At 46.5% G+C, this 26490-nt stretch overlaps 1 protein-coding gene across 13 annotated transcripts in view; it reads right to left on the bottom strand.

The window, feature by feature from the left end:
* The window catches only part of LOC117728001 (plectin-like), a 92415-nt gene that overhangs the window by 20065 nt on the left and 45860 nt on the right, over positions 1-26490 (bottom strand). For 2 of the 13 annotated variants that reach the window (XM_034528610.1, XM_034528619.1), the window contains exons 3-17: positions 22426-22521; positions 11688-11749; positions 9668-9682; positions 8917-9006; positions 7660-7737; positions 7436-7540; positions 6280-6446; positions 4097-4212; positions 3895-3989; positions 3079-3198; positions 2125-2220; positions 1887-2014; positions 1294-1387; positions 512-666; positions 75-387 (exon numbers count right to left, since the gene is read on the bottom strand). In XM_034528610.1, the coding sequence (XP_034384501.1) occupies positions 75-387; positions 512-666; positions 1294-1387; positions 1887-2014; positions 2125-2220; positions 3079-3198; positions 3895-3989; positions 4097-4212; positions 6280-6446; positions 7436-7540; positions 7660-7737; positions 8917-9006; positions 9668-9682; positions 11688-11749; positions 22426-22521 (1730 nt within the window). Of the gene's footprint in view, positions 1-74; positions 388-511; positions 667-1293; positions 1388-1886; positions 2015-2124; positions 2221-3078; positions 3199-3894; positions 3990-4096; positions 4213-6279; positions 6447-7435; positions 7541-7659; positions 7738-8916; positions 9007-9667; positions 9683-11687; positions 11750-13892; positions 14362-22425; positions 22522-26490 lie in introns of those variants that run through there. The other 11 variants (XM_034528623.1, XM_034528615.1, XM_034528611.1 and 8 more) reach the window with 10 other exon arrangements.

Below are 26490 nucleotides of genomic sequence, written 5' to 3'. Positions count from 1 at the left end.
TGAAAGATGCAACAGAGGTTACTTTTAAAGTCAACGGCACGACATCGATCCAGCGTGCGATGGCGGTGGCGTACCTCGTCGGCCCTGGCCCGTTCGATCTTGGATCGGAAGTCCTCCACCGTTTGGTGCAGGCCCCGGTGGCTGCCCAGCTGGGACTCCACAGAGGGCAGATCAGAGCCCCACTCCGCCTCGTCGATGCGGAGCTGGTTCTCCTCCACCCAGGCCAGGAGGTCTTTGACGTAGCGGATGGTCACGTCATCCATCTCGGGCCGAATCCTCCCGGAGCTCTGCTGCGTCATGGTAACCTTGCTCATCGTCACGGTGTTCTTCAGGCGCAGGTTGTAATCGGTGCGCAAGTTCACCAAGCGCTCGTGGAGCCGGTAAACCCTGTGGAGATCAGAAGAGGAGCACTTTCATAACGCTGGAGGGGGGAGGGGGGCGTGCTTTGGATTCAGACCCGCGTCTTTCAACCGCTTTGCAACACGGTGCGTTACGTCAAAGGTTCACTCACCTGCGGTACGTCTGTTCAGCCTGAGGGTGGCGCCCGTCCTTGAGTATCTGCACATCGTTGAAGAGCAGGCGGATCATGTTGTCGGCCTTGTCCAGCTCCCGCTCCAATTCTGCCGTGTGCTGAGCTGGTTTCCCCGCGCTCATCAGACGGATGTCCTGAAGGGGTGAGAGACAAGTAGAATATATATATATATGTATTTTTTTTTTTTGTATCTACTTTTCAAATGCCAACGACTTAGAGAGGAATATAAAGGCTTGTGACGGTGTTTGACATACAAGCAGTCATTGCTCTGCCTGAAGGAAACTTACTTTGCATGATATATTTGTGCAATATTTTTTTTTAAATGTCTGATTGGAAGGATGTCCAAAGTGTGTGTTAACTAAATAGCCTGAAAGAAGCTTAACAAGTCTGTACTTTGGAATCAATGAGACCATATTTAGAAATCGCTATGTATCATCGTCACCTTCCTAAAAAATGGCTTTTTTGGACTAAAATTGTTTTATTGCCTAAATCATCTCCCCATCCTCCGTTGAACGGATCATGCGATTCTACCCCTGTAGAACAATGGCCTATGTCAAGAGTGTGACTTGAGCCATTTTATTAAGTTAAAAGAATTACTTGAGCCATTATTTTTAGGAAGGTGACAATATGGAAACACTTAAAATCCCAATGAAATGAACAAAAGTCACACGGGCCTCTTGAACCGTCCTCTGGACTCTTTCTGCTCCGTGAACACACCCCGTAGAGTAGTACCTCTAATGTTGGACCTGAATAGCACTCACCGTCTGCAGCAGGGTCTCCAGGTGGCTGAGTTGGCTGTCGCTCGACGCCGACTCCATCTGGACTTTACTGACAATCCTCTGAAGCCTCTCGAGTCTGGATGAGACGAGATCAATAAAAAACAAGACATTCAATTAGACAACCGCATCGCATTCAGACCGACAGAAGCCTAAAACCACAACTGACGGCCACCTGCGTCGCAGCAAATACTCCAATTTATGCGGGTCACCCACGAATGCCATTCCTCAACCCCTTTTAGAAAGAGGACACGTCGCGCTGCGAGAGAGAGTCGGTTCTCATCGGGTCTTCTGTTACATACTCAGGGCAGGGTGACACGAGAACGTCCTCTGACAAAAGGCATCCTGTCTGCTCCTCCGATTCATTCCTCATCTCCAGAACCGTAAACACATTCTCCGGCCGTGACGCCCGCTCGACGTTTTGCGAGGGGGACGCTCTCGTTTTTTTGAGGCAAAACGTCTTCCACCGGTTTGTCCAGGTGATGCAATACAACGAGAAAAATGACACGACGACGGCGAAACACCTTTTTGATAAAAGGAGTAACTTATTTGAGCTCTGGCGGTACAATGAAACTCACCGCTCAAACTCGATCCTGAGCAGACGTTCTCTTTCCAGGATGGCCACGTGAAGTCGACCCCACTCCTTCTCCACGTCAATGGGATGGTAGCCCGGGGGGACCTTCACCTGGCCGGCATGCACGGCACTCTGCGGGTGGGGGGGGGGCAGGCGTGAGCAAAACGTGTGAGCCGGCGCTCAAGAGAACAAGAGCACACACTACGATACCAAATCAGATAGAAAAGTCAGGGTCGGCTCGCCTCGAAGGACTGGTATATGTGCTTGGACCGGTTCTTGTCGCCCTCTTTCGCTGGCAGCTCCGTCTCTTTGAACTTCAGGAACTGGCGCCAAAGGAGCTAAAAGGAAGAAGAAGAAGGGGAAAAAATAGACTTAAATTAGTAATCCATACATCTTCATTTGATTTAGGTCTGGAATGACATAATGTTTTGCACGTCGAAATGGATTTAAAATCCTAATTCACCCAAATTGCAGTCAGCACATTTAAAACACGTCACGCTACCGTTGTAGGAGTCTGGACACAATGGGCCGCTGTCCTCCGTTAAGTGAGTTGAACTCACGTAATGACTCAAATAACCTCAACGCCATGCATTACTGAAGGAAAAAAACATTTTATAAAACAGGCGCAGCCAAAACCCCATGCTACTTCAAATTTGCCTCAGAGGGCTTTACAATCTGTACACATACGACATCCCTGTCCCAGGACCTCACATCGGATCAGGAAAAAACTCCCCCAAAAACACAGGGAAAAAAGGGAAGAAACCTTCAGGAGAGCAACAGAGGAGGATCCCTCGCTCTCAATTTAGAGAGAATAAAAACAAATAACTGAAGTCACGCTACGCTTTTGTGTTCCGCAGCGCCGACAGGGAGTGGCCCTGTGCTTCTCAGGATTAGGTGCAGCATTATTATCTGCTTTGTGGCTGCTGCGTATCGTACCCCACCTGCAGCACAACAATGTCTGGGAACACAGTTACTTCCAATAATTGGGCCCCTGCAGTGAGACGCGTGACGCTCGTTTTTTTTTTCACAATGCTTGAGTTCCTGAAAAAAGGCCCGCACCCCGTTTGAACCCGTTCATCACGAATGACATTAAACACAAAGTATATTTGTGCTCTCGAGGTGTCCGCTCGAGGCCGCAATCGCAGCAAAGCGACAAATCTCCGGCGGAGAGGCATGACACCTGCACATCATCTCACCTCGATCTCCTCGTAGCTGGCCGGGAACTTCCTCTCCTCGAAGATCATGACATGGTGGCGGATCCACTGGATTATAAGAGTCACCAGCTCGTAGTACTCCTGCCAGCGCAGCTCCAGCTCCTGCAGCCAGCACAGCAGAAAAAGATGGTTCATTTTAACAGCAGCAACAACAGACAGGCAGACAAGGAGGGCGCTTATTCACCCCCCTCTAAACTCAATTAGGTACCAAACAATCCGGGGTCTTGTGTGAGTGGACGAGGAGGCAGAGGGTGGAGGAAGGGGGCAGAGGGTGGAGGGTGGAGGGTGGGGGAAGACAGACAGACAGCAGCAGGAGAGTTGAATTTAAAGAAGCCTCGTGTTCGTAAAACTATGAAGAGTGTTGTGTGTTTAAATTGGTGGAATGGCTCGGACATAGAAGTCAAGCATAGTCCAAAGAAGATCTTTCAAGAGGTAAAGGGAGGTGTAGGGATGAGGAGGGGTCGGCTGGGTAAGTCAGATCCGATTGCCAATGGGTGGATATTTGGTCTGAACATATTGGCATTATGAGTTGTGTATATGATGATGATCATGGCGAAGGGGTAAGGTCATGTAAGCGTGAACTTATTCCTATGTCGTATTTATTGACATTGTTGATTTATCTCGTTCATGACCATTTCTATTTTATTTTTTTTTAATTTGCTATACTTTTACAGTTTTTTTTAGCATTTTATTTGTTATTTTTGTTTTGCTTTTTATGTTGGAAATAGCAAATGAATAAAGTAACACATACATGAATAAATTCATAAATAATAGCTTTCATTCATTTTTTCTACTCACGTTGGCTCTGCCTACATCCATCCGAGGCATGGCGTCATACAGGGATGACACGTAGGTGATGATGGACTTCTCATCGGGGTGTGGGACATCGACATCTGTAAGGACATCTCAATTGTTTCACGTTGCAAAGCAACAGAGAAACACCGCAGCGCACCACGCCATATAATGACAAGACCAGATGGCCTTCGGGGGCCAGCCTTACCCTCAGGGTCCAGTAGGCGGGTCACCCCCAGGTCGCTCTCTGCCACAGTGAAGGCCTGTTCCAGGTTCTGCAGGTTGGTCTGTTGGTGCACTTTGTTCATGTCGATGAGTCTGGGACTAGGGGAACACAAACGTGGGCAGTTAATCACCCGCTGATACATTATAGTCAATCTTCAGAGGTGGTCTAGGTCGAGTTTAACAGTAGGACATGCTTTTTGAGTCGCAACGTATGAGAGCAACTGTCAAGCTGCGATTAAAAGGTCGAAGGCCACCCGCTGGCTTCTGTGCGCACGAGTTGTGTAAAACGTATTGTGGAGGTCTAAATGGCAATAAAATTAACACGAATACATGTTTCATTTTTTTAAGGCCTTCTGACAATGGCTGAATCCAACTTTCTGACAGACCTGGATGAGCATGTGTGTGTCTCTCCCTGGAAGATGTCAGAGCCTCTATAGCTGGAATGTAATTTATAGTGCAGCCAACGTAATCAAAGTATGCAGTTCATCCACGACCAAACAAAAAAAATGTCTTCACGGTGCAGAGCATCACACAACCTCATCTCGACTATTACCGAGCTTATGATCATAATATCCTAAACGGTATTACCAAATCCACAAAATGCATTATCCTCCCGCAGGTATTGATTCTGATATTTAGTAAGCAAATCCAATATGTGCAACCAGTAACAGATGGAGCAGGCTCATACAGCTCTCTGATGCGCCGCGCGTCCTGTCCACGAGCAGGAGAAGCCTCCACGGGGCGGATGTCTCGTCGTCGCCCTCTCACATGAAAGCCCCGGGACCTGCATCCCTGGCACAGTTCCTCGCCGGCGAAACGAGCCCCTGAGCTCTGGGAACCCCGGCCCGAGTCCCAGGAGGGTCCCTCCGATGGGATGTCCTCGCACAACATGACCACCCGGTGGTCCACGCCGCCGACGGACGTCGACACGCCGCGAGCGAAGCCGATGCTTCCCTTCTTCTTCTTGGACTTCTTCCTCAAGGTGAGCATTTTGCTTCGGTTTGCTTGCTGTCGGTGGCTCAATCGATCCAATGCATTGTCTCAGGCGTCCGTCATCATGCGAAGAGCAACATTAATCCTTCTGCAGGGTTGCTGAGATGAAAAAGGCCTCCTAGTGGTACAGCCCGCCCACAGCTTTTTGTCTTCTCCACATGACGCCTAGAATTCGACTGTTGTGGCTTTGTGAATTTTAAAAAGTAACCCCTTCACACGCCTACTACTTAAACCCTCCTGGAGAACTCTTCAGGCACGTTCTGCACCGGGACGCCCTGCACTGTGCCGACACACACCGAGCGGCGCCACAGTCTTCATGTAGCAGCCACAGAGCGCCACAGTTACACCCACACACACCACACCCCTGACTGTTATGAGAGGTGGCACTATACAGCCTCACACTCCAGTTCAAGAAAACTTGTCCCTGCAGGCATCCCTTTCTTTCAGTGCATAATGGCTCTCATGTGCTCCGCGTTTAACTTTACCTCATCTAATACCACTTTGCTCTTCTTCAAGAATCCCTTTGTCGAAGCGTCTAAAAGGAAACCGACCAATGAGCAAATGGCATTCACAAATCTTCCTGAGAAAGAAACGAGCGTTCATTTCCCAGGACGCTCCCACACAAAGCGGCTCCGTAACCACTAATTCCACCGTAAAGACACACAACAACTTCAGGGGGAATATTGGCCCTATGTGGTTGTCGACAGCACAGGCTTGAGATCTTACTTTTTAATACCGAGGTTTGCTAAACAATCTTGTAAGCTAATCGTGTTTAATAGAGGGATTATCATCTTACTGGCGGCCGACGCCTGCTAGTGTTATTCATAGTCTAAAGGCCTGAAACGTTCATGGAGAGCCATTAATACAGCTTGTGATAAGTCAGTAGCAAATAGGTCAACAGAAGACATTTTAAAAGGAAGAGGAATGTAAAAACACGGAGGCTCTGCACACTGCTAATTGACTTTCTAATGAAATAAACAAGATATAATACAATTATTCACGCCATGGTTATCATGTCTAAAATGTAATGGTAGTGTAATTTGACATTTGAAAGCCTGACAAAAGGTCCCACTCCTGGTCCAATGCACTCGATATATTAGGTTAAACTAAAATTAGATTAAAGTTTATACTTGGCCGTATCGCTGTTATCATTTCACAATCCAGCCCACTCACTGGTGTTTGTGGATGACGGCGTTGAAGAGCTTGCCGTCCCTCCAGCTGGTGGTGAAGTTGTCGCAGCGGATGGCCTGGTAGCCGTCCGTCATCCTCTGGGACCAGAGCAGCAGCTTCTCCTTGGCCGTCATGTCCTCCGACTGGCCGTTGATCTGAATGTCTGAGATCTGAGACGTACAGAAATGCACACGTTAGAAAAAGGTGGATGTTGTGTTCAAAAATCCAAATTGAAGGAATGTGGAAGACACAAGTCATTAGTGGAAACCATAAGGTGTCATTTGAACGGAATCACCAGACACCCGTAGTTAATTATAGAGAGAAAAAAATAATTAGCACCTTTTTATCCTGGTTGTTAAATATTATAAGTTTTAAATTTGAAAAATCAGTGTCATAATTGACCATTTTAAGTGTGTGTGTGTGTGTGTGTGTGTGTAAATAGCTATGTGTTTGCGCCATTCAAATCCAACTCCTCTGACACACTCACCTGCAAATCTGCAACCTGTTCCTTTAGAAATAATGGGATGTGATGCCACCCCTTTTGCAGATTTTTTTTAAATATATATATATTTTTTGACCTTCTTAAATGAAAAGCATGTGTCGACTACCACTCATCTGGATGGATTTGATCGTGTCGATGTTAGAGTGACACTTATTTACTTTAGAGCTTACAATGACTTATTTCCTCCAATTAAATCAATTGAGGATACTCCTGTTTGTGAGATTTAACTTAACATTACTTGATGAGACTGGAATGCCCCCCCCCCACCCCGAGCCTCCCTCTGGTCTCCATGACTCACCCGCTGCCACGACCCAGCTATGTTCCCTCTCTATTCTATAAAAGCATAACGACTCATTGTGTGTTATTATCTACGGGGACCTTCACCAGATCACCGCTCTCACCACCAATGTCTCCGTTATTTCCCACGCTCTGCTTTTTGCAAACCCGAAACCTTGAATCGTTTTGACATTAGATATTAGATCAGATCAGCCAGAAACACTGTGTTCATTACGGAGCTGTAAAAAGACGTGTTCTGTTTCGATTAGAGCGAGGGAATTTTGGAGAGCGGAATCCATTCCGATTGGTTCCAGGAGACGGCAGAAGCAGATCCCAGAGACAGAGGTAGAGAGCGATAATGTAGTGAAACACAGCACTGACAGATGAGGAGACCTGGAAGTGCAGGATGATGGTCCATATTAACCCCAGGGTGAGCTTGGGGTTCCCATCCGCTATGTCATCGTTTCTGATGTTCACCAGCTTGACCTGACGGGACAAAAATATCATTATAAAAGTGAGGTTATTTTCATGATTACACACACACACACACACACACACACACAAAAAGGTGACTTGTAACAGGGGGCAGGTTCAAGGTGTCGTACCTGGCGGTGTCTGAGGAAGTCCAGCGCTATCTGTACATTCTGCAGTTTGTGGAATCGCATGCGGCCCTTCTCTCTGGGCTGAAGAGGACGAGATAAACGAGTCGTTTGGTTACATGACGGACACCAGACTGTCAGAGACGAGCCTTTGGGTATAATCGTGGTGAAGGAGAACGATAAGCATCGAAACACAGAAGGAAAAAACTGAAAATTGGATGGAATATACAACAACAATTTAAACAGAAAGAATAAATGTAGTAATAATTGGTGAATCTGGGATATTTTTTCCGACAATTTTTAAGTGAGTAATTCTTTTGATTTTCGTCGTTCGTCACCACACTTTAGAATACTAAATACAGCAGGAAATACAGCAGCGCTTTTATATTATTTAAATCCACTGACAGGTAAGAAAAATATTAAAAGTCCCTAAACAAATACAAATATAAACTGCTGCGCAAAAACAAGGTGTCCAGCAGCCAAATGCTCAAAGCAAAGCGTGTCAAATGAATGAAAGAAAAGGAAATACGGCGACACCATGCACTGACAAAGAGCAGATGGATACTGGTGATAATAATTGTAATAAAAAAAAAATAAAAATAAAAACACAGGACGTCTACGTTAAGTTATCGACCCCACTCACCAACCGAGCGCTCCTGGCCACGTCTCTCTCCCTCGGCTAGCCCCAGCGAGAGCAATGCAAAGAGAGGAAGCCAAGGCCAGACGGCAAAGACCAGCACACACAGACAGAGGTTACAGGGAGGAAAACAGGAGGCGAGGAGGAGGAGAACAGTGCGTCAGATAGGAGTATAGTACATACACACACACACACACGCGCGCGCACACAGGCCAACGTGGGGTTAATGTGTCAAGGCTACGGAGGCGTTCAGAAGATGAGCAGAGCCGGAGCTGGTGAGGGGGAGCGGTGAACGACGGCAGCAGGGCCGGTGTGTCAGCACGAAGGATTCCGGTTGGCAAAGACACAGGAAGGCTAGAGGGCGCATGAGGGGTCACGCGTGAATACAAAGTAGAGAGATAGTCGGGAAAGAGAGAAAGGGACTCAAGAGGAGTGGATGAGTCTTTGTGGAGCAACGTTCAGCTCGGGGGTTCAGCCTTTGGCTGACGACGCGGCTGCGGCCGGTTACGACTTGTTGCCACAGGGGTGACGTTTCAGGTCTTGTGTAATTAGTCTGGATTAGGTCTGATGGGTGATGGATGCAGAGCTCGGGGGCAGATTCGTCGCCCTGATCAAGAAATACTCACCAGCGTGTCCCCGGAGAGGACCTCCAACAGCGAGATCAGGTTGTGTCCATCTCGGAGGTCTTCATACAGGTCCGTCACGTGATGCTGCGACTGCCGGGACACAGAAGGGAAAGAGAGCGTCACGAGGAATTTTGGAGAGGCGAGCACCGTGAACAACACCAGCAAAGCCCTCCGCTACATACAGGGACGGCTATTCAGGGCTAACAGCTGGTACATGTGTTTCTGTGACACATTTTAGATTGTCCTCCATCAAATCACAATACTGGTTTCTCTTTTGCAAATGTTGTTGCTGGTGGACTTAGTGGCCTTTAACCTAGATGGACGGCAACAACATGCACTGACGTTCAGCTTTAATAGAAGTGCTTTGCACTGATTTGAGATCATAATAATTCGACAGGTCAGGAATGCATCGCCGTAAGCAGCTTGACTCCAACTCCAAATGTCAGCTGTCAACCCTGGAAAATGATATATGGGGCCGCATAAAAGCCAGAGCAGTGAGGTAAAAAAAATAAAATAATAATAAATAACACAAACACACACAAAAAAACCCCCCCATAAAATAAAACACATGAAACTTTTGGATCACCAGTCAGAAGTGCAGTGCCTGGTTATGAAAGCGAGGTGTGGTGTACTTGTAACCCGACACTGAGGGACGATGCGAGAAAACACAAGATAGGATAGTGGGGGGGGGGGGAATACAATTTAAAAAAGCAAGGGAGGTCTCCATGCAGACACATTTATTAGTACCTACCTCTGCCCTCCGATGCTGGGTGGAGAGGGATGAAAGATGGAGGAATGGGAACAGATGGATGAGCAATGGAGAAAACGGAGAGAAGAGAGAGAGAGAGAGAGAGAGAGAAGGGGAGAAAAGCAGAAATAAATAGACATTAAAAACAAGAGCAACGGACTTGGATGATGGCATACGAGACAGACGGATGACACACAGAGTAGTTATAAACATCCGTCATCCGGGTGCGTCCGCCCCTGTGGGTGGAGGAGGCCTCGGCCCTCGAATGGAATGAAATCGCATCTCCCTTGCAAGTCACAACAGTTTCAACACTGTTCTCGTGATGCTCCTCCCTTCCGGCAGAGCCGAGATGAACCCATCTGGATACGAGTGTGAAGGTGAAGGCAGCCATCACTGCCGCCACTAGGGGTCACTGTCTACGCTTTTAAAAGCACTGTTTGGTCAACTTGCTGTGGCAGAAATATCCTTATTAAGTCTTATATAATCGTGAGCTGCACACGATTATATAAGACTTTGAGCATCTTTAAAATCAAACAGTACCGTTTCCAAATTCTTTGTTTCAAATGATAGAGAATGTGTTGGGGATTATCTTGGCGGCGTATTTTTATCTAGTGTGTATTCAAGAGCCAGCTGTCAGCGCCCCTTCAATTGGTGTGGTCCGCACACACCGCTGCAGCTGAAAAGGTGCGGGTGTTATCCTCCAAATCTGCCCTCTCGGATGAAAAAGAAAGACAGAAAAAAAGCTGCTCTGTAAACTTGTCACGGTGATTATCATTAGTGCACATGGCAGACAGCATCTCGTCCTGGTCCCTCCGCGTGGAAACAAGCACTTAGCGCGCTTCGGCTTCAACGTAATGAACTCTGAATGTTTCCTCTAAACTCCCAAGGTGATACTTTCAATAACAGCGAGGGAAAAGGTTCATTTTTCTTCTTTTTACCTAATCAGATGTAAGATCACGCTGGAGGCAGATTCCTGCTCTGCAGCTGGCGTGACGTTCCACAGGATTAAAAGATTTACCGCGCTGGGGAAACCACCCGGTGGCCCTTCACTGCTGCGCCCTCCCTCTAGTCTGCCCTTGTCAAGCCAACCCTTGAGCCATTAACCTCAGAGGAGAAGTCTTTCTTCACCAAAGGAGATGATGATCCTTTTTTCTTGTTACCCCGTTGCTCTTCTTAAGTTAAAAGTGACATTTTTTAAGTTAAAAGTGACATTTTTTCAATCCTTTTTCGACTTTTTTGAGAACAAAACAAATCTCGCGCTTTACGTTAGTTGGTTCTCAAAGCGGATATATTCTTATTGATGCGAATACGTGTAATCCATGCAGCGTCCGGGCATGAACGCAGGTATGTACGTGCAGCACATGTGCTACCGGTTGGCCCTAACCACCGTGGGCTCTGGGTCGAGAACCAGCATTTGCCTTTTTTCAGAAGGAGCTAAGTGAGTCCAGATGTCTGCTCCTCAGGAGGAACGACACAATGTTCTCACACTGCACATTCACGGAAAGGAAAACACTCTCTTGGGCGCCCCCCCCCCCCCCTCCCCTCTTTCTTTCCATTAAAAATAAATAAATAAAAGAATGGCCCCTGGTACTGGGTAATGTGAATGTTCAAATAACGTGGACGGTTTACACAGTCTCCCGGCTGATGACGGACAGGACGTCTGGCCCGCCTCCCCCCCCCCATTGCGGCGCAACGTTAAAGACAAAGTGTGAGAGAACAACTGCCAGGCTAATGAGGGTGTGTGTGTGTGTGTGTGTGGTAATCATTTCCACACTGTCAGTTCCAATGCACAGGTAATGCACAGATCAGGATAACCATTGCAAAAGAAATCTGGGGAATATGATGCAGTCGTGAAACGTTTGCATGAAGTGAATGTCGGTCTGCTTTTATACTGAAACGCCTTTACCTGTAATTAAAGTGCATGGGTGTTTTAACTTTAACTTTGGTGGCCATATGCTTTGCAACAGTGACATCGTGGCATCGTAGAGAGAGCTTTGAGTGAGAGTCGAGGACGGGTCCTTACCTTCATCAGGTGCTTGTTCACCCATTTCGTGAAGGTCTTTTTCTGCACTCGATCTCGTTCATCTGCAAAACAGAGACGACCGCGGCGTTAGTCACCGCGTGGAAAGCAATAAAAATGTACTTTTTGTGAATGTAGCCTCAAACGCGTGCTGTAGCTTTGTGATGACGGACGGACAGCGGTCCGACGCTCCATTTAGTTGGCAGAAAAAGCAGCAAAGGGAAAGAGGAAATACCCAAAATACCCGACTGGTTGGATCTGCATGACAAAAAATTCATCACCAGGTAAAAAAAAAAAAAAAAAAAAAAAACTTGACTCTGCACGCCTGCACCTGAGTCAGACCGCGTCAGATCGCAGTCATTGTCGGCAGAACCCCCGCCCTGCCCCACCCCCCTATTGTCTGGGGAAACTTTGTATTTGCGGGGGTCACATCGGTCACTATGACAACGCCGCCAGCTGTGCTCTTGGACACAAACGTTCATGAAAGGGTTCCACTGCTAAAAGGACGGATGTGTCGAGATAGTGTTTTGCGTGATTCCACCGTGACATGTCTTTAGCTATTAGAGAGTGCAATGTTCCGACAAGAAACGACAAGATCTTGGCGAGGGAGCACACGCCCACTGAGACAACCGAGCCCTGCGTCCACCCAATTCCTATTGGAGTTCAGGCAACACATTCCTTGTGTGGACACGGTGGATGGATCGGCCACGTGAAGCCAGTTGATCTTAACGGGTCACGGGATGACCAGTTTAAAAAAGGCGCCAATCGGAGACATTTAGGAATTTCAGCCATGCATTCTCTCTGACCCCTCCACCCCCCCCCCCCCCCCCCCCCCCCCCCCCCCATCACTGACTCACACAGCCAATAATGCCATCCACATTGAGCCGGAATGAACTGTGCACACCGACACAAAGTCCTCCGTCTCTTATCAGCGAACGGTCGACCGTACAGCGACACGCCCAGCAACCTTTTGCTGCGTTTTGCTTTCTCAGGACAGCATGACTTCGGCAAGAGTGTTATGGAACTACGTTTCCAGGGCAACCGTGCGTATATACACCGCAGCCCTTTAACCACCTAATTTATCACTCAAACCAAAGCTGAGCTTATGAACTGCGTGACCTCCGAGGTTCTACTTCCTGTCACGGTGGGAGAGTGGCGATTGGTGACACACTTTGCACCTTTGAACTCTGCGTTCTGTTCACCTAATCCTGGTTCAAACTACTCTTTGTGAAGGGTATTAGCGAGCGGATAGGGGCTGAGTGAACTTCAAGGATCGCGTGTGACCAGACACACACACACACACACAGTTTTCGGTGAGGTGTGGAGTCGACGGCCCAAAACAGCGAGAGGAAAAAAAAAAAAGGGTCAGTGGCAAGTTTTTACACTCGGCTTAGCTGGCCACGCAGATTGAGATTGTACACGTCGAACACGCCGCGCAATAAACGTGTGAAGCACAATTGAATGTTATCAATGGAATCAAGTTAGCTCCACCTTGACCCAACACCGTTGTCATAGTAATGCGGTCAACCACAATAGAGCACAAGTCCATTTTCCCTGTGTGAGGAGGACGTATTTACCACTTTTAATTGAAACAGAGTATTTTTTTATGGTTTGATTCCTACTAAAACCCAAAACACGTTGTCCACCACTGCTAATGGCAGAATCAAAGTGTCTCGATTAGGAGAACGTATGTATTCCACTGCATGGTTAAACAGGGCTTTCTTTTTTTTTGGGTGGGGGAAGAAAGAAAAAGGAACAAACTGATGGGGCGGAAAAAAAGGGAAACTAATGTAACACACCATTCATCTTGTCTCCGGCACAAGTTAAGACTCATTGCCCCTCAAAACACCTGCATGCTTCACAACACAACTTGTGAAGGGGCTGATGCATTAGAGAAGGGGACTCTCCTCCTGCACAGTCACAGGGATGGAGAAACGCTGGCCGCATTCACGGCTTTGACATCCAAACGTGCCTTTGACCGATGAGCTCCATGTCCCAAAACCATCCAACAAACAGCACGCCAGCTCAATCGAAGCCGCATCACGTGGCCCTGACAGACAGAAACGCCTAAAACCTGAACACCACAACCCTTTCACCTCTTCACGGAAGAAGAAAAAAACACACACTTCACATCTCACACACACACACACACACAGGAAGAGATACGTCACGATCAAGATCCCCCATCAACTGCCACCACACTGGTACCTTTCCTGCCGTCCGTGGCCTTCAGCATCGCCCGGTTATAGCCATCGTCAGAGGCCACCCTCTCCCTGCCCGCGCTGTCAGAAGAGAAATTCCTGTACCTCTGCTGCTGAGAGTTCATTGTCACGGTTTGGCAACAATATTCCTAACGATAAAATATCCTCGCCGGCTTTTCCCCCCCCTTGACTCCTGCTTATCTCGCGTCTCTCTGTCCCTCTGGCTGGCGGGTTCGTCCCAGAGTACACGGTCCTGTGGCCACAATCCACTCAGCACTCCACTAACCGAGGATTTCTCTCCCAGTCTTGCCTCTCAAACTCCTCACTCCCTCATTGGGTTTGACTCTGCCCTTCTTTTCTTTTTTCTCTCTCTCTCCTCCTCCTTTCCTTTTTTTTTTCCTACCACTCACTCTATCCCTTTCATAGCAAACTGTGCCTGTGGGCTATGATGTCTGGGCCTGTCCTTGTGTGCGGTGAGTGTGTATTTAGTGTGTGTGTGTGTGTGTGTGTGTAGGACACGGTGGGCAGGGCTCTAAACACGCCCCTTCCTCTTGCCTCACTGAGGACAAGGACGAGGTGTGGTAACCTAGCTGCGTGGACACCTAATCACTTTTATTTGCGCACACACACGCACACACACACACACACACACAGTCTCAAGGTGTAATAAAAAATAAAAAAATCATAAAAGTCTGTGCTAACTGCTTTTTTCTGAATTTATATTGCACTAAATAGCGCATTGATGAATAATATACAATCGACTGCCAGAAAGACATAAAACAAGAGCCTGAAAAAGTCACAAGTTAATTGCGCACAAACGCACATCGTGTCTTATTCACAGCATTCCTCCGGCGTCTCACATCAGGAGTTAATCCCTGTGACCAGGGAAACGAAAATGAAGTAGACAAAAAAAAAAAAGGAGAAGTGAAGAGATGCGGGATGAGATAGTTCTGGGAAGGGCTGATTTGGATGAATGACCACACCCAGAACATCACTGATTTACAGAGAAATACAGCAGCTTATAGTTCAGTGTTTGAGCACGCTTATGAATGTGCATAAAGACTGTTCTCATAAATCAACACACACACACACACGGTAGAGTTGTCCTTGTAAAGCATTTCTCACGTCTTCATAGAAGTGCATCTCCATCTCTGTAAGGTGTGTTTTGCCCTTTGAATGAAGTTGTGGTCCCTGCAGCTCCTTACAGCTCATTGTTCCTCAGCCTGACTAGACGTTTTGTTGGCAGTGAGTCAGCGATGCCACATTACACACAGCAATGTATGCGTACATATAGTAGAAGTTTCTCATTTTCAAACATTTTTTCCTCACTTTAAAGGTTTGGGGTGCGGTTTCCATAATGGTCCCCTGTATGGCTCGTGCTGACAGCTCAAGCTTGAGGGCAGGGGTGTGTCCCGCCCCTCTGGCACTAATAATACTATATCCCATTCCCCCCCCTCCCCTGACTGACATCGCCTCATCAGGCATCCAAAACCACTCTTTCTTCGACCGGGCGCTTGCTGAACGCGACCTGTCGGAGCACGAAGGTGCTTCACGTGCCCGTGTGGGTTGTGTGAGTCATTTCAGCGCCACGTTAGCAGATTTCGGAGACACGCCTTTTGTAGCCCCATACGATGTCCAGGCAGGCTGAGGAATGAAGGAGCGGTATGTCGGTACGCAATTAAAAAAAAAGGAAAGGACTCGAACCCAGACACACAATTCATTGGCGAAACTTTCATTTATCCTTCGCAGCCTGAAACTGTACACGCGATTTGAAAATCGGAAAAAGGTTGTAGCAGATCAGGCTTTGAGGGATGAGAGCAGCGAAAGGTCGATTAAAGGCTCTTCTTCATTAACGACGTAGAGCGGAGAATAGGATAGGAGGTCGTGGAAAGAACGCCACGTGTTATCCCGGGTTATCTGAGATGCAGGGGGGGGGGGCAACAGAATAGACGGTAACCGAAACACAAGCTCGAGCTCTCTAAACCTCACTGGGAAACAGGCGAGAAGGAAAGAAGTGTGGAACATCTTAGTCAAGAGATGTTTCCACCGAAAACGGAGGCATATCATTAAGGTCTCGCCATGCTTGTTGCACTGCTGCCTCCGACGGCTTCATCAAAACCAGATGGAACCCTTTGGGCTTTTTATGTTTTGTTTTTTTTATTAGATGAGCTCGGTGAAAGTAGCCTAAGAGGAGAACGTATTTTCCTTTCTCGATGACGAGTTTGAGGTTTGATGGAAGTGACGTGGAAGTTGGGTTTCCCTCGTCCCGCACTGTCTATTTACATGCTCGCTGGCTCCGAAGGTCGGCTAAATGGGGACTTTAATGTTTTTATAAGTCTAATTTACCGAGCTCCACAGATGGATCTGTATCAAAGAGACTTCTTTGATACAGGTCATCAGGTCAAAAAGTCTATTTGTCTACTACTTTGGTTCAACACCTGCAGAACGGCTCTACTTTGTGCGGACTAGCAACCGAAACCCTGCATCACACCGTGTGTCTTTGTGAGCACGTTAGCTCGCAGACGTTAGCATTTAGCTCGTTAGCTCAGAGCGCCGCTGTGCATGAACTATGCCGCTGCAGAGACCGCCGCCGGCTCTCGTTACCAAACGGGGTAGCGTACCGTTGGGGAAATGGTTCGGTTTAATTAGCATAAACAGATAAACGGGTTGGTTCTATCCACAATTCCAGAAAGCCACAGTTCCCCGTGAGCCATTTTGGTGTCGCCATTTTTGTTTTGTGTAAAAGTAACCTCACATGCGTCTGAAGTCACTTTATTTAACTAACCTTTAGCATCGATCTACATGAAACAGTAAGTGCATTGTGTCTCTCATACTGACCAACACAGGGCTGAGCCGGCAACCTGCATTTAAGAACCGGGGACTCGATTCCCAAACTGAGCAAAAACACGTTACAGGACAAAAGAATTCTACGAGTATGTCATCATGGCTTTAGACAGAGGGAGGATGGACAACACCTTTCAGCGGAGAAAGGATTTGCTCGACCTCTCTTCTTTTTTTTCCCCCCCCTATTCCTCCCTTTAATCTCACAGTCTCTCTCTCTCTCTTGGTCAATCCAGGTGAAAGTGTGAGTATTTACCGCGATATCGGGCCGCCACACCCCGCAGGGAACAGAATGTTAATAAAACTAGGAGCAGCCTAAACACACCCTGGATTATCACCTCAGTTGTTCTGGAGGAGGGGGGGGGGGCAGGAGGAGGGGCAGGAGGAGGGGCAGGATAGCTGCCACCTGAATCACAATGCACGCCCGGATCGAATTTCTGCTACGCTTTCAATACAAAGTCAGCTGAGCACAAACCGGTCCTTGGCCACTGTCTTTTTATAAGTGAGGGTTCGTAAAGATCAAAATCAAACGCTGCGATGTGACTCAAACACTCTGGCATGTGGCGCACCGAATTCAAAAAATGTTTTTAAAGCCCTTTTTAAAAAAAAAAATGTGCAAGAAATAATTGATTATATTGAAAACCACAAGGCCTCTGTTTTTCGGTCGTGCTAAGCTAATGAGCCATTACATACGCTAATGTTTAATGCATCGGGTCAAATGCATTTCTCATCCTGTTCTGTAATGGGATGCGTGTCATAACTGGGGTCATGATGCGATGTCCAGTTATTATCCAGAAGGATCTCCCCGCCTGTCAGCGGACTCTAGATAATGTTGCCAGAGTTCGATCTACGAGCTAAGAAGCTGCAAACCCAGCTGAAGTAGGACCTGAAACAGGCCTCCGGATCAGCCGAGGTTCAAAATAGCTCAGCGCTGCCCTTTTGGAGGCCTCTGTGGAAAGACCGAACATCTCGGGTTCGTGTCAGTGGGAAATGTTAAAGTTGGGCAAAGTGATGGGGGAAATAGCCGAGGTGGCTCAGAGGGAAACCTTTACAGCTGCATGTGTCTCCCTCTGCTGGTGAGAGAGGCAAAGTTGCAGACTTCAAATAATACGTGAAAAAAGGCAACTTATTTATTCGTTTTCATGTATAACTGTTGAATTAAAAGAAGCTCGGAGACCGTTTAACGAACTGAAAGCTGAATATTGCAGGTTCCCCTTTTCTCCTGTGTGGAATGAATCCATCATTATGACACGCGGTATTTCCATATGCCATTTTACTGTGAAAAAAAAGGGGGAACTTGAGCCTGTTTCTATGACAACAGCTATAAACACACAGAAGCATGTGCAGGGGGAGCTGTGACTGACTCTGACTCAGAGCTGTATTTTTAGACACGGGAGTCTCCCGTAACCGACCGATTTAACGTGGAAAGGGAAACACCATCTTCCACCCGACTGGCACGAGGCAATACATGGTTCTGACCACTGGATGGCGCCAGAGCACAAACCCCAAGTTCTTCCCCAGTAGACCCTGCAACAATGAAGCTATGAACTAAGAGGAAAAAAAAGGTCTGTACTATATCAATTAAATGATCAAAATATAGCAAAACCTTCAGAAATAAAATAAATAGGACATTATGTTAACCAGCCACGCAACAATTGGCTTTCAGGAGGACTTTCTGATTAAAAAAGTAATGAATTACTCACACACTGATGTCCTGTCACTCCCTATAGTAGCATAATATAAGTCTGAAATATAGATGTAAGAAAGATAGTGTTTATGTTATCATGATCCCCAAACTCATCCGGGACTGTACTGATCTTTCCATATTTAAATCGCAAATCAAAACCCACCTGTTCAGAACTGCTTTTAATGTGTGATTGTTTGCTCTATGTTCTTGTTATTTTTATTTATTAGGGTCCGAGCAACTGAGAAAGTCCCTATTTGTTTTACCTGTAATTTTAGTTATTCTTATTTTTTTTGCTTTTAGGATGTTATAATTATGTTATTTAAAGTGTCTTTGAGTATCACGAAAAGCACTATGTAAATTAAATGCATTATTATTATTATTATCAGTCATAATTTGACTGTTGGTTATGCAGCAGATGAACGCATTGTTCTCAAGATAAAAGCCGTCGCCATCCTGCGTGTTGGGCATGCCGCTTTTTATCTAGTTAATAAAGATAATGCTGACCATAACAACCTCTTCATATCTATTCCAGTTACTCATTGACAACAAGATATGAGCCATTAAAATGACTGAATTTCTTTGGCGTTACACACCCACTTTGTTATCTTCAGACGTGTTACCACACCTCAAAGTGGGGCTTTAGAGAGGCAGTTGTGAAAAGGTATGTCGCCACCCCACCATCATAACACAGGTGTGCCAAAGTGACACCTGTGTTATGATAACATTGAGGGAGATGCAGTTTAAATATACTGTGGGATTTACTGCAGCAGCAGCAGCCGGAGGCAAATCTCATTTTATGAGAAAAGAAAAGAGTTATGTGGCTTTTATTTTCATCTGAAAACACAGGAAAAATATTCCTTTATATTGTATTTGAAAAAGAGGCTGCTCTCCATATTTGTGTTTATGTGTATGTGTGTGTACAAAAGTATATTTGATGGCCCTTCTTCTTTCAAATTAACAATTAGCTCCCTCATCCTTTTATTTCTTCTTTTTTTGTTGTTCTAAAATGTGCCATTAAAAAAAGAAAGGTACCACTTATGTATGTTTGATTTTATGTACCCATTATTTTAATTCATTTTTTCATATCTCGGGTGACACACAGACATTGTGTTGTGTCCACAATGGAAACGTGAGAAAAATAAAGAGCCCTCAAGGCCGTCAGTGTGGAGTCTAAAAACACTGGTGTGTGTTCTCTGAATCCAAACACCCACGTTTGCAAGCGTTTTAGTCTTTAGTCTTCCAATGATACAGCGATTTACAGAGCATGTCTTATTCTTTTGTGACATATTTGTGACTTTTTGTAAATATGAATAAATAATTTCACAAATATCGTTATGAGGCCGATATAATTGCATTTAAATACAGGAAATACCCCGAGTGTAAGTATAGCTTATATTATAATTATACTAGTAATGATGATAATAATAAAAAATAAAAAATGGTTTCAATAATAATACATTATTACTATTATTATTATAATTAGCAGTAGTTAGTTAGTAGTAGTAGTAGTAATATTATACAAGTTAACAACTATACAAGTATAATACAACTGAAATACTAGAATACAATAAAGTAGATTCACCCAAAAATCGTTTAACCTCTCCAGTTAATAACGTACGTCAGGCCTCTCCACTCACCTGCACAACACATCTTGCTGTACAAATATCTGCTTCCTTCATGCAGGTAATTCCCTCGCTCACAATCCCAAAATGTGGCCATTTAGGGCTCCGACAGGAGATCCAGACGCACTGTGCCAGTTGGTGTTGTGGGACTTAACAAAGAAACAGGAACCACTTTCTAACAGACGTGGGCTCGGCCCCGCAGGTTCTCCACATTAGTTTCCCATTGCTAATGTTCTGTGTCCTTTGATACGCTTACGGTAAAAGTGGCATCCTCCATAAACAGGAAGCGTGTTGCATATTCACAGGCTGTGGAATAAACAACAGCAACATTGCAGTTATCCATTGATGGATACTTACAATAATTACTATTATACAAAAAAAAAAAATGTTGTACTGTTTTAACCTCTAATCAATGTTTATGATTTTTGCATACACTGGCAGTAAAAAGGAGTTTATGTAAATCCTCAGGGTGTGTTGGCGTATTTGACTTGGCAGGTTTCGATGGAGCCCTGTAGCAACAGATACAATTCTCTACTGATATTAGAGTATCAGTATTTTTATAGAAACACAAAACAATAAACCCTGACCGTTACGATCAGAAAGTCAGGGTTTTGCGTGGGGTCAAAGGTGCAGTCCCTCGTGTCGCTAGCTGTCAACTCCAGCATGTGGCAATTTACGACAGGAAACGGCCGAGCTCTTCCTAGGTTACATTGAAAAGTGAAAGTGACCTGATCTCTTCTTACAGGACGCTGACCTCTGACCCAGGACCCTACGGGATGCTCTCTGATCTCCTCACATGTTGATAATAATAAATACACTAACTTGCCTTCTTGCTGGTAGCGAGACAAGAAGACTGACACAACACTCCTTAACTATTGTTGTTCAAAGGGAAGATATACTGCCAGCAGCCGCTTAGCTTAGCTTAGCTTAGCATAGAGGCTGAGGGAAACGGCTAGCCTGTCCTACATGTGCAGGACTATTTCTTGACTGCAGAGTCTCGGTTGATTGAAACTTCGTGGTGACGACACTTAAGAAGAACACAGACTCCGGCCCACAGTTTACTTCCTTTGGACTAGCGAGGTAGCAGCTTCGAGTCTGTATGCTAACAAGCTAACTGGCTGTCGCGTCATATTGAACAAGCAGACATGAGAGTGGTATCAATCGTTTCTCTTCTAACTCTCAGCAAGAGAGCGAATCAGCAAATGTCATAGACTATTACTTTAAATTAAGATGAGCGCATTAAAGTTTTGTACCGTAACAAGGTCAGAATTTTGGTTTTGTGAGCAGACCAAATTGGAAATCTCCAGAAAGGGGCACTGGATTGAGGCAAAGTCATTAGAAATGACTCGAGAAACTTGTAACATGTAGCTGCAATCACGCTTTGTTTATTTGACTCGTACATTAATCACTATCATTGAGTGACATCGTCACCTTAAAGTAAACTGCTGGTGATGTCACTGTGTACTGCACCATATGCCCCAAGGAGTCCTGAGAAATCCCAGATGGAGGTCACCAGAGGTCTAAACAGCCTCCCAGCACATGGACCGGATGTGTGTCCACGGTCCCAGTGCTGCTCATGAATAATACACGCATGTGTGCTCCATGTGTCTCATCTGGGTTTGTTGGCTATTCCCAGAGGACAAACGGCGTGTATCCACAACCCGTTTGGGTTCCTAGGGGGCATAAGTTCACTGTTTATCTTGTGACTCATGACAAATAGGTCCGTTAGCACCAGTCACAGTGGTGTAGGCCATCCAGGCTGTTTCAAATACACTCATGAGTACTGGAAAAACACACACACACACACACACACACAAACACTGGTGTACAATAAAGTGGCTGGGTTGCTCCAGAGTAGGAGTCGCGGTTGTTTCCAGGAATAATGCAGACTTTTCCACAAACCAGGCCAAAGCCAGAGCCCAACCACCACTGTGTGTGTGTGTGTGTGTGTGTGTGTGTGTGTGTGTGTGTGTGTGTGTGTGTGTGTGTGTGTCTCCACAGCCGTGTACGTGTGTGTGTGAAAAACTCAAGAGAGAGTCTAAAAAACGAAAATATAAAATCGATCATTCAATGCGGACGTAACGTCGTATATGATGTCGCCGCAACGCCTGAATTGACAAAATGTGAGTTTGAGTGAGAGAATCTCCTTTGGTACCTCCCCCTGGACCCTCCCGACGAAGGGAAAACAAACAAACAAACAAACAAAACAACAAACAGGAGAGAGGTCAAAGTTCAACGTGAGAATGCCGAGTGATGCACTTTGTCTGTGTGTGACACAACGAGTATTTACAGTCCAACTCAGCTGTGCCCCCCCCCCCCCCCCCCTTCCTCGTGACCTTTCAGCTGACTCCAGCATGGTCGGGGGTCCATGCTCAGATGGGTGTTCTCACCTCTGCACGCACAGCACGGAGCGGTGCATCTGACTGGAAGCCGACGCCTCTCTCTCTCACCGCTGTAACATGCGATAGCCCGAGCCGAGGGGTTGACTAGAGGACAGAGTTTTTGTCATTGTGCTGAATGGATGCCAGTGAAAAGGGGACAGCTAAGACCAGAAAGAGCCCCCGAAGGCACAGATTACCAGAAGCAGCAGCTGCATCCAAAGAGAATAAAACATTAGCGCATAGAGCACGGTAATGTCAGGGGTCGTGGAACCAACGGGGAAACAGCCAGGTTTGGATGTCGAGTATATCACGTTAGGAAGAACGGGTGTGCAAAACGTCAAGCGGCACAACCAAAATGCATCTTTATGAATATGTAGTTTAGTAATAGCACATTTAAAGTAGTGTCTTCCTATTCTCGGTGAGCAATGATCCTATTATGACGATGGAAGTTGAGTCACACAAACTTGATCTCAGCCCAGTTTCTCCACAGCCGCCTTCATTCTTATTTACGGCCATCTCAGATTAGATAAGATTATACCAACGCTTAGTGACTCCCCTGCTCTTTTGATATGACGTTCTGAGGCTGTAAAACACATTCAGCATCTTAGTTCAATGCACTGGCATACTACCATTTGCTAATTAGCACAAAACACACCGCCAAATCTGATGGGAATGTAATTACTTTAACAGGGTTGGTCACGGGATCACCAAAGCCAGTATTCATCCTGTGGGGACCACGAATATCTGTACACAATCCCGTGGCAATGGCTCCTACGGTTCATTCGAAAGCAAGGCAGAAGCAGGCAGACTCAAAACACTCAAGGTGAGTCATTGAGTAACTTTTGGGTACATCAACACTGTTGCAATCAATGACTAATGCAAAGGATCAAACAGCTTATTGTTTTCTTTTTGTAAGTCTGTCGGTTCAAAGGCTGGCCGCCAGTTTGGGGATTGTGTCCTAAACCAATACTAAGAGAGACATCCATCTGTATGACTCCAACCCGCAAGCACACACCTACACACACCTACACATACCTACACATACCTACACATACCTACACATATACATACCTACACACACACACACGCCTTTGATCCGTAACCTAACTTGACTCGACAGGTTTGGTAGGAATTGTTACACCATGCAGCGCTCATCTATACCGGTCTGCAGCACAACATGGGAAAGTTGAGCCGAGTGCAGCTGGAGTCTGGACTGGTTTGTGTCAAAGCGCTGTGACACGTCAGGCCGCCGGTACCGGGGCCAAATAGACAAGGGCCTCCGATGCGGTCCGAGCGTTAATGGAGGGGCTAATCTCGAGTCGCCAGAAAGGAGCAGCCACTTTGCGACAAGTGGCGCGGAGAAGGCCCGGTGGCACCTCCGAACCGGTCTCAAGGTTACCCCCACGAGCGTGACTGATGCACAGGGTAAACGTACCACGTGTGACCTCTCGGCGTTAGAAATATGACCTTTACAGATGAAAAGAAATTTTAAAATAAAGAAACAGGCGTAAAACTTGATAAAAAGGACACAATGACATCCTGCTGACACAGTATTAGAGCCAAAATCAGCATTTCAAACTTTGTTTGGACAGGGAGAAGAAGCAAATATTGCTTTTTGGAGCTTTACAAAATCCCCTCTCTTACCTTTACTCTTGTGTTGTCTCAAGCGCCAGAATAGAATCAGGGTGACTAAGTGCCCCAGAACCACCAGGGCAAGGAAAGTGGGTCCTGGGGGGCTTGAAGGCATTTGTCGGGACAGATAGAGCTAAATAAGAGGGGATCAGGCGATGAGCCCTTGCTGTGGTGACAGGTGGGCCTTTACTGGGAGCGAGGAGGGGGTCCGTGTGGGTGTGGCAGGGACATTTAAAAAAATAAATAATAATAAAGGACGCATTCCTGCTGCTCCGGTCTGCAGGGCTATTACTGAAGGTCTGGTCTGTTTTTCCTGATTGTTCAGCTGTTTTCAACCACACCCTAGTCACTAGTGGGCGTGTGACTAGGGTGACTAGAAAGAGTTTTAGTAGCAGGGATATTTAAAGTTTACATGTATTACTAAATGGCTGTTTTCATGTTCAGAGCAACTTCCCACATTAGGACATACGTGGTTTCTTTTCCAAAGCACAGCGTTAAAAGAGCAATCTGGAGCCACGCTTTGCCATTATCATCTCTTCTCAATGATTCAGTTAGTTTCTGTATCAATGAAGACAAAGAACCCGCATGGTGTATTCGTGTTGCTTATCAGATGCAGCTCAGTGACTCACTCAATCTTGCAACAGCTACTTCAGGTCATCCCGTCTGGAGAGTGGGGTCAAGCCCAATCGGAACAATGACAGGTATTGATACAGTCCACCCACGAGGACTTTTGGGATTATTGCAACACCCTCCAACGGTATCGCGAGTGAATATCGTGAAGCAGCAAGCGATGACGCAGCGGGTCGAAAAAAAGCCTCTGTAAATCACCCCAGGGTGTTGACGCCCGTCAGGTGTCATGATTGACAGGAAAGACACCTCCTGAAGAGTGTAAGCGGGTGGGGGTGCCCTTTCCCACTTCTACCTACATACCATCAAATAAAGGAACATATAGGAGCCAGCCGAGCCCATGATTCAAGTCAGTCACGTTGGAGACATGTTATAGTGTGGAACAGAATCTGTGCTGAAGGTTGCTCGTCATTAAAAGTGTGCGTCTGCCCACCCGACGCACAACAACAAGACTTCACACGGGGGCCTTCTGCCAATAAAAAAAAAAATTTAAAAAATCCTCGGACGGACACACACAGTTCGACACAGACAGACACACAGCAACCCCACTCGGTGGACCTACCAGGTATGATCTTCATCTAAGAGGCGGCACGGGGAGGAAGAGGAGGACGAGGGCGAAGAAAGAGGAGAGCTTTACGCAGGGGGAGCGAAGAGGACGGGAGACGCTGCTGTTTGTTTGCTCTGAAGCGCCTCGTTTCTCCCTTGTGTTGGATTCTGACAGGCTGCTGCCTGCTGCTTGGATCTGTCAGCCTGCGCTCTCCCGTGGCCAGGGGAGGAGGGACGACACACGGGGGGGCTCGGGGGCTCGGGCACGGGGAGGGGTGGGAGGCAGGGTGGGGTGGGGGGCCGGCTGGAGCTGCCTGGGGGTTATAAATACCCACCAAAGCCAGATGATCACACGGTGTCACAGTTAGAAACTGATGGAAGAGCTCTGGCTGCACCCGCTCCCCCTAGAGACAACCTCCACAAAACTCAAGCCTCCATCCCCCCCCCTTCCCCCGTTTCTCTTTGAGGATGATGATGACGGGCGGTTAATTCTGTGAAATTAAGTCACAGCTCTCAGCCAGAAAAAAAACTAATTATTCTCAGCATATGCCGGAGCATTATATTCTCGATGATAAAACTGCATATGAAATGTGACGTAGCATACATTTCTGATTTCCATCATTTTTGATAACGTTGGTTCTTGTTTGGTGAGGAAGGAGTTTCATCCCGTTCTACTTGTCCTCTCACGATGCATCGCATACAACAAGAGTGTTTATTAGGAATAGCGAAGAAGCCGGTAAATATAAAAAATGTGAAATAGGACTGAAGGAACACACACACACACACACACAGTTTAGTGATTGACAGATTGAAGAGAGTTCAGCTCTCAATGTTCATCCCCGATTGCTTTTGGGATCACAGCAATGCACGACATTATATAAATATAGTGGCTTTACTAATACATGCATATAGGCTCAGTCATGCTAAAAGCAATTCCACCCAAGTGTCTGGAGAGTAAGAGGTTCGGATTGTCTCCTCCTCATGAAACACGGATACTATATAGACGGACGCCCGGCTGTACCGAGAACTCACACAGGGGGGGCTTTACGGAGGATCGTGGGGAATTCCTCCCGTGAAGCTCCTCGTGTGCCTTCACAGACTGCTGAAGCCAACTGAGCCTCACGCTCACAACATTCACGTTAAGGCACTTAGCCAAAAGCTATTCGAAGCTTGCATCCAGAAAGGGGGGGGGGGGGGGGGGGGGGGGGGGGGGAGGAATATATACCTCTCATCTCAATCCATACCCATGACACTGCTAGGGCGCCATTG

Source organism: Cyclopterus lumpus, chromosome 25 (genome assembly GCF_009769545.1).
Source record: "Cyclopterus lumpus isolate fCycLum1 chromosome 25, fCycLum1.pri, whole genome shotgun sequence".
NCBI classification, from domain to species: Eukaryota; Metazoa; Chordata; class Actinopteri; order Perciformes; family Cyclopteridae; genus Cyclopterus; species Cyclopterus lumpus.
This window is presented reverse-complemented; position numbering and strand designations above follow the sequence as displayed.